The 9,506-nt window shown below is 34.3% G+C and overlaps 1 protein-coding gene across 10 annotated transcripts in view; it reads left to right on the top strand.

Moving 5' to 3' along the window:
• Positions 1–4,290, top strand: part of LOC124162480 — a 401,724-nt gene extending 397,434 nt beyond the window's left edge. For all 10 annotated transcript variants that reach the window (XM_046539032.1, XM_046539030.1, XM_046539029.1 and 7 more), the window contains one exon: positions 1,169–4,290. In XM_046539032.1, the coding sequence (XP_046394988.1) occupies positions 1,169–1,303 (135 nt within the window). In that variant the 3' untranslated portion in view covers positions 1,304–4,290. The remainder of the gene's footprint in view (positions 1–1,168) is intronic.
• The last annotated feature ends 5,216 nt before the right edge of the window (positions 4,291–9,506 follow it).

The following is a 9,506-nucleotide window of genomic DNA, read 5'->3' on the forward strand; positions in this document are numbered from 1 at the left end:
AAGAAAAAAAATCGCTGCTGGTCATTTATTTTTAGACATGAGAAACAACACAAAACCTGCATTCACTTTGAATTATTTAAATTTAAAGCTTGGATATAAGTCAATAAGGCAGAAAAGATTGATGTGATATTATAAGATTGTGATCGAGGAGATATATGGCATATTTTCTATTTTGATAATAATAATTAAGGTAATTTATTTTCTCCAAGTGTTCACAAATACAACATAAATAGGAATTCTTGAAATATATCATTAAATGTTGGCAATACATTGGAATAAAAGGATATTGCATCAATAAGCTACTGCTGAAATTAAATAGAAAATGGAATTTTGTGCGAAAGGTTATGTAAGAAAATCATTCTGGTGTTTGTATTTTTTGCTGAGTAAATATTATTTAAGTGCATTTTTAAAGTTTTTGAGACGGGGGACACTTTATGTGTACAGGAGGTTTTTTTATGTCCTTACGTTGAAATGACAAATCTAGCTTGTCATGAACTTCTGTTGCCTAATCACACAATGACCAGCTTAGCTTGTCATCAGATTTTCATAATTTTAGCGCTATTACCCAGACGGCACAGAATCCTCCGTATCTAATTCGTATGCAGATAGTATCCATTGACTACAGCTCCGTCGCTTTTCGTCAATGGATACTATCTGCATACGAATTAGATACGGAGGATTCTGTGCTGTCTGGGTAAGGGGAGCGTTCAAGATATTTTGAAACTTTAACTATGTTAAAACCTAGATAATGTATGTATAGAATTCATATTTCATGAAATATGATGCATTGGAAGGAATAAAATGATTTCATACGGGTAGTGACATCTGTGTTCTCTTTATTTAATAATCACCTTTTATTTCTCTATTCTACATTGATTACAAACTACCAAATATCATTTCATTACCGACCATTCCATTTAAAAAGAACCTCAGAAAAGTAAATATGTAGAGAATAGGAGCACGGTATTTAGGAAATAAATTGAAGTGGATGAGGTTAATTGTTGCTAGTTGTCGACCCATCACTGTTATTTGGGGTAAAGTTTTATTTGGATTGAGCTAAAAAAATTTTGTTCAAGAATTAACATAAATATTTGAAAAGTAATTGAATGAAGAAAATAGGGATTGTTCTTAGGTAAGAAACTGAAATCAACTTCTTTTCTGCTTTCAGCTCGACTTCTACGGCTTCCTGGCTTGGGCAATCGTCCAGAGAGTGACCCTGCCTTTGTGTATTTTCCATCGATTCCACTCTGCCGTGACATTTGCTGAAATATGGAAGACCTCTTACAAAGCACACCTGGATTGAAGATGCTTCACGGTCGATTAAGGAAAGTTTAAGAATATTCCTGAAGACTTATCATCCACGGACAGATACTGGAAAGATAAAAACTTGGCAAATGCTCACTGGGATATTCCTCATGTTAACATTACATGCTAAACGGAAAGTGGAAAAAAAGGGGATTGATGCATGTGGTAAATATGACTTGTTGTAACATTCTGCGTAGGAGAATGAAAGAGAACATTATGGCAACTTAGATTTTGAACTGTTTACAGCACTTCCTGGAATGTAATATTTTTATATCCACTTTAAGCGTAACAGTTTTAAATTCAGAAAAATCATAATTATGTATCTGTTGTTTTAAATGGATAGAAGCTCTACTAAAAGATAATTTATCAGGATCTACCTATACTATATGTATTGAATCAGCTCTGCCCTAAACACTAGCCAAAATGTAACAAATGCAGCATTATTTTTCTGATTTAACAATGGGATCAAAAGGAAAGAGACCTAAGGCTAAAAAACTACATCCTCTCTGTACATCAAGTAAATTTTTAACATGGAAACTCTCAATTGTATGTATTAAATGTATTTATTTAAAATGAAGAAAACAGCGTAGTTGGTGGAGGACCTGAAAATATTCAAAATACTCAATTAAAAGCTATATTGCCAGTGATGTTTAAAATTGAATAAATGTAATTATTGCATGTATTGCACTCCATATGTCTCCTCGTATTTATCAATAGATTTAAGTCTGAGGTGGAGAAAAATTCATCCATCATCCTTTCATATTCATTTGCATCCAACATGATCATATACTCTTTGTTTTTTTTTGATATTAGAAAATTTCTCCTATTTAAGTGTAAATAACAGATGAGATTGATGTTCAACCAAAATGAATGTTTGAGCTAGAATGCGTCCGAGTGTGAATGTAGGATGATTCTTATGGCTGTTGAATGCTTGGCGTTTACTCCCCAAGTGTAACTATAGCTAATGTAATTATTGTGATCATTGATGGAGGTGTGCCATAAACATTGGAGGTACCCATTGATTTTTTCACTATAAAGTAAAACTTTTTTACCAATGTTTGCATACTATCTGTGTGCAGTTGAGCAAATCAAATGCCCTGACGTGAAAAGAGTGCAAAACAGTATAAATGTACTGTTCATTGCATTTGGACCAAACTCAATAGCATTTTATGTTCAATTTTTTTAGCAAAAGTGAAATTTTAAGCTAGATTTTTCTAACTTTTCAAATTTTCAAAATAAATTGCCACGGCAACATATAGGGAACTTGAGTTCTGACTGCCATTTGTGTGAAGAAAGGAATTGTTTACGAATCAGACCAAATTTTTCCATACGTTTTTCACATTGAATACAACCTTTTGTAATTTAGACCAATATTTTTGATTGAGGCAAAAGCTGAAAAACTTTTCTGAGATTTTCTTAATTTTTCAACTCTTGTTTTAGAGGCAAAAAAAGGGAAGCTGATAGATCTTGTAATGCAATCAGCATATCAGTCTGTAAATAGGCTAGGATTTGATCATTCTTTTTTAAAATTTTGACATTGTAAATAAAGTTTTAAACACATCCCGGAAAATTTACCTAGTGCAGTGTGATAAACTGTAAAGAAATCCCCGATACTTACCTATTGCATCTTCAATTGCACTATTAGCCAACACGTGTTCATTTACTATTTGGAAACTATTTCTTGCGCAACAGGAATCAAATTTGGTGATGTGTGTGGAATTTCTGCCATTTATGTAAAGTCATCTATACATTAACGTAATGCAACTTTTACAAATCTTCCACTGCCTGTAGTGGACTAAGAAATGCCAATGGTACAAGCGTGAGAGTTGAGAATGTCAATATTTTCTTTTATATGTTATATGTAAAGCAGTGTATGCTAATGGTAATTAAACTTGAAATGTTGCTAAAGATTACAGTTGAAGTTTGTGTCATCATTAGAATCAATTAGGATATTAAACAGTTGTTTTCAACTGATTCAAATTACTCAGTATCTATGTATAGATTCCATTATATGAGCCATTGCTAAAAATGCTTTAATGAGGTAAGGTAAAATCACAAACTGAAAAATTGCCAAAGCTGTTTAATAGGAAAAGAAAGCATGGCACAGAAATGTTGTTACAATCAAAGACATTTGCCAAATTAAGTGTTTGAAAGGGTTTATTTTGTTGTCCCTTTGCCACAGTAAGACATCTACTTGATGATATTAATATTGCATTATTTCATCGTTCTCTTTGTTTGAAATGGAGGTACCGAATGATGTATTGATTGTGTTGCTATAACCTAATGTAGCTGGTTGTTCACGATCATTTGTTGCCAAAGTGTTTCAAGACTTATGCAATGTTTTACTCCTTTTTAATCATCTGAGGTATTTAAAAAGATTGTACAGTATATTTACTATGCCAAATTTCCTAACTCATTATGTGCTGCGAGTCATATTTCATATTGTAATACTCTCATAAAAATATGGCATTTCACTCTCTCAATTTTTGGCAATGTTAGATTTTAATGATTGTGATTAAATCCATGTGACAGAAGACATGTCCCATTGTAACATTATAATATATGTCAATTGATGTTTGTTAATGGCATTGAAAAGGTAAAGGGACTGGAAGAACATGTGGAACTCAGGCATAGTAAGGCAATGGCCTATAATTGCTCAGTCTTCTGTATAATAACATTCTTACAAGCTATTATATGGAGAAATATCTAGTGAAAGTGTTCAAAACATTATTTCTGCACTTCCAGTTTCTTTGATACCTTTGTACAAATGTATCTCTACCTGTGAAGTAGCATAGATTATATGGGCCAAACAAATAAAGAAACAAAGATTCCTTCTAAAATGCATTTCTTTGGCTATTCAAAATATTTTTAGAAAATGCCGAAGCTACCTTAAGGAAATTCAGAAAGTTTACAGTTTTGTGTTGATGAAATGTAGCAGTGCTTGTGTTGCTTGTATGAAAATACGTAATATATAAATCAATTCCATTGGCTGGAGTATTTTTTTTCACGCTGCAAACCATACACTACCTAAATTTGTAATATGAGATTTGGAGAAAATTTCCTCAGCTGTATAACTTTTTACTTAAATCAAGCATATGTACAAACATCAAGCTTCTAAACTGATCAGAGATATTCTTTAAAAGTTTCATGGAATCATCAAAATATCGGCAAGGTACCATGGTACATCATGGTATCATGTGATGGTACCATATGGCTGAGGCATGAAACTGTGGTTGTTCCCTCACCAGATTTGGAGAATTCATTGTAAAGAAACAAATTGTCATTTCTTGACGCTCAATCACTCCAAAATTTTAAAATTTACAAAGGAAACATAATGCATTCCATACGCAAGACATTTTGATCCAGTAGGATATCCAGGAATTACGTTTGTGGGGTCCTAAACCAGGAGGAAAATTTTTTTTGAAAAACAGGGTACTAATTAGAGGGTTAAACTAATTTTAACACTTTTCATTCTCGAAAAAACTTCATTTGTCAAAGATATCTTTTGTATATTCATGATTTTTTCAATATTTTGTTTTTTTTTTATGAAGGCAAGTAATTACGTTTTTATATTTCAGACCCCCCCGGGCCTCCCCTCTCACTATGCCACTATTTTGATCCTCTATGTTTTCACATTTTTAGGACTGATTGTGTAATGTGTGGCAGGCATAATGTTGCCAGATATAGTGCACAAGTACAATGGCATTTATTGCCGGCATCAGGGGTGTACATAAGATTTGTTCTACGTTCTCCCAAAATAAGGAAAAAAATTAATATTTAGAACTGTATCCTGAATTAGTTTGGGGAATAATGTACAAAGGAATGGCTGCAAGATCCAGTGATATACCTACCCCATCATATACACAGGGTGGAGGAAACTTGTGTCACGAAATTTTAACCCTGGATAGCTTATTGTTAATGTTGTTTATGCATTATGTTCTTATGAACAAAAATTACTGATGATGTTTAGGTAAAAAAATGCACCATTTTTTAACAACAGAAACTTTAAGGCATGCACTCTGATTGGCCACGAGTTTGCCCCGTTGCTGCATCCTCTAGACAATTCATGACTGCGAATGCTTTGACTGCCGGAGATCATTATGTATCCACTGGCATCAGTTATACAGGGTTACAATTTCGTGTCACAATTTATTACTGTTCTTTACTTTAAATATGACCATTCCTAATTAAACACACAAAATTACTTCCTTGGTTAATTGAAACTTGAGGATGCAGAATTCAGAACACCCTGGAATGGTCACCATATAAGCTCTAAAATATATCCCTATGAAACCTATTTCCATCTGATAGCCAATCTTAAAAGTTATGATACTATGTTGGTTACAACAAGTCAGTGGCAAGGCCAGGAATTTCGTTCAGGGGGTCCAAAACCAGGGGGGAAATTTTTTTGGAAAACAGGGTACTAAGTTGTGGGTTTTAAACTAATTTAACACCTTTCATAATCGAAAAATGTTAATATTAATAAATTGCTAAGGGATATTTATCACCCACATTAAGAATGAACTCGTACTTATGAAAGACACAAGGGAAGTGAAGATTTATTTTCTTTACCCACAATTCAAAGATACATATAAAACAAACAAAAGTCATACAAAATCATTTTTGGCGGGATTAACTCAAACAAATTAAAAACAACAAAAAAAACTTAATTTGTTAAAGAAATATTTTGTAAAGTCATTATTTTTCAATATTTTGCTTTCTTTCATGAAGGAAAATAATTTTTTTTTTTTTGAGGGGTCCGGATCCCCGTGGACCTCCCCCTGGCTACACCACTGCAACAAGTTCAGCTATCTAAATGTTAAATATAAACTGAAGATCTATGACATATAATCTACCCGATAGCAGATTTTTGCTTCTAGGGGGGGGCCTAGAAAAAAAAGTCTTTTAGTATAATCAGTACTAAATTGAAACGAAAGTATTCAACAAATTGTCTATAAACCCACGAAAAATAATATGTATTAGTATAAGATATGTAACTAAAATAAAACTATTTTTTCAAGGAAATATTCTCATAAAATAATAAAGCGCTAGGCTGCTATAATTTTCTTAAAAATGTTGGTTTCATTTACCTTTTCCATGCTAAAATGTCACAACTTGGCTTGCCCCCCCCCCCCCCCTCCCCTAGTTATGATCCTGGGTACGCCCTTGGGTGTACTATGTCGATTACAAAATGCTAGCAATTCATAAATATTAAATATGAATTGAAGATCAATAGCAGACTAATCACTATCAAGTATATATCCAGGGGCGGTCTGGACAGTCCGGCTGGTCGGCGATCGCCGGGGGCCAGGGTCTTAGCGGGACCCCACAACGCTCGCACCCATCGTGAACCAATATATAAGAGGTAAATAAGATTACTTGAACCGAAGTTTTTTGTGTAATTATAAAATATACGTATTCATTACCTGCTTTATTTGCAGCATACCTATTCGGTGTAGAAATATCGTATTAAAATGAATAAAATAACGGTGTCAGAAGAATAAAGAGACAATTATGCATTTATTGAAGGGTTATTGGAAAAGGATATATTAGAGTTTCGACAGCATCAAGGAAGAAAACCAACCAAAAAAGACAAGAGAATCATACTATTTCATTAATTTTTATATGCAGTTAACTTTCTGCCAATTAAAGTATTTATTTATAAAATTGAATATTTTATCTAGTTTTTAAAAGTCTGGATAGCGTCAAAATCCATTTCTATATGCATGCAATTTCAACTAATTTTATGGGGGAGGAGCGCCGAATACCCTAGGTAGGAGGGCTCCGTCATAAGCCTCTGACATATACATGACATGAAAATAAATATGCGGCAACAGATTTTTTTGCCGAATTTAAAAGAAAAATACTCAGTTCATAAATGAGAGGAACAAAGACTGCTGTAATATACCCATGCAGCAGTGAAAATAATATCATTTTTTACTAGAATACCTATTAATATATTATACGATCCTCAAGGCTGAGTTCGAAGATGCCGTCTTTATAGCGTATTGGGGGTGTTAGGGACAAAAATCGGTAAGCTTTGAAGTTTATAACTCCAAGACGAGAAATACGTGTAAGAATCTGAGTATTGCCCCACTTGACTTCAGCTGTTGTTGTTGGTGTGCAACTACTCACCCTACTTCACTATCTGTGTTCAACACTGGCTGGCGAGGTATCCAGCAGAGGGAGGCAAAGCGACAGTCAACAAACCCAAAAGCTGCAGAAGGCGTCGCAAAAATGTAAACAAATTCTAATGACACCATTTACGAGCATACCTCCTGTAATAGCATACGACACTAATAGTCGCCTTCGAAAATGTCCATTTTTAGAGCAAAACTGAGGTCCCAGAGGCTTTAGATTTTGGTCCGCGAGATTTTAGGCTTGTATCTCCAAGGCGAGAATAACATTTAAGAAGGTATCCCTGTAAGTCGCCCAACTTGACTTGAGCTGTCTCTATTGGCGGACAACTACTCAACCTCCTTCACAAAGCTATGTTTCTCATTGGCTGGCGTGGTTGTCAGTGAAAAGAGGATAAGCGGAGGGGGTGCATTACGACTAGTCAGCCGTTCAGGGGAGGGACAATAACCCAGCCGTTCCACGGCCAGTCAACAACCACGAAAGCTGCGGAGGGCGAGGAAAAACGTGAACAAATTCTAATGATACCATTTACCAGCATACCTCCTGACATAGCATACGACACTAATAGCCGCCTTCGAAAAATGCTCATTTTAGAGCAAAAACGACGTCCCAGAAGCAAAAATCTGGGAGATTTGGTGATGATACTAATAGCCTGCTTCAAAAGTGACGTTTTCTATAGTAAATCTGACGTACCAAAAGCAAAAATATGCGAGATTTGATACTTGTATCTCCACAGCGAGATCAAAATACAAGGAGCATCAAAGTTCGCGGAATCTATGTTGTTACGTAAGGTCTCTCTTCGTACCTACTAAGGGAAATTGAAGTCAGACAGGAACAAGAGGAGACCAAACCACATCAGCTGCCAGATAAAAATGCTCAAATGGTTATTTTCATAGGATTTTTGACATAAATATGATTCTATACTCACCGACTAATATGGAATCTCTTTGTTTGACATATTTGGAATTAGATAGCAGTTATTGGTCACTTACAGTACCTACCTAATTTGCAGTGTAAAACCCAAAAGTAGCTTCCAATATTATTACTAAAAAAACGAAAGAGTCTGCAATTTCCTTACAAGTGTGCATTAATAATTGATTTATGCTTCTCCATCAAAATTCTTTTTATCCATATTTTCAAAATAAAATTTGGGATTACAGATAAAAATTAATCCTACCTTTGTAATTTTAAAATCCAACCAAATACGTTATCATGGTTGTCTATAACAATTAGAAGCAAAAAAATATTTTGGCCTGCCGAATCTTTAACTTTGCATTTCCCTCCTTGCACGGCCGTGAGGAAAGATGCTTATTCTATATATCCTCAATAGTGTCAGAAAATGATTTCGCCATTTCAATTTGAAATCAATTGAACCCGGAACATATCTCTCGTGATCTCTTTGAATCAATAATAGACAACACATTTTAAAATTTTTTTATTATATTTGCCAAAACAATGAATGCTACGGTACCTTCTTTGGAAATTTATTCCAGTACTTTAGATAGCCATGGATTTGGTGATGAGAAGCGATAGCACCTGTCAGGAACCTTCAAGAATATTCCAGGGGGTCTTAAATATGTGTTATTATGGATTAATTAAAGTAGTCTTTGATGATTGAAGAAAAGCCCTTGACATTTCACTTATAAAAAAAAGTTAAGGAAATTGCGGATCGGCTCTGCTAATTTTGGCATGATGTCACTGCCCTAGAGGTACATGTACCACTGGTTGGGAACTGGTGCTCTAGGTGTTCATAACTTTACCATTCTTATATTTTTGGGTGTCTTACTTTACTCAATAGTTTTTGTTCCAATGACATTTGCACACTTCTATATCATTTCTCAAAACTCTTGTTATTTTCCCATTCTTGTTATTTCTTGTAATAAAAAAAATGTTATTTTCCCATCCCTGAGTGTCCCTTTACCTTCCTGCAAAATCTTTGACCAAATCAATTTTCCACTTTCCATACTATTTCTACAAGCCTTAAGTCTCAATATGCAAGTACAGTAAAACCTCTTTACATCGTAATGGAAGGGACCAAAATTTGGGCAATTTGATGTATGGAG

The sequence above is a fragment of the Ischnura elegans genome, chromosome 7, assembly GCF_921293095.1.
Source record: "Ischnura elegans chromosome 7, ioIscEleg1.1, whole genome shotgun sequence".
Lineage (NCBI taxonomy): Eukaryota > Metazoa > Arthropoda > Insecta > Odonata > Coenagrionidae > Ischnura > Ischnura elegans.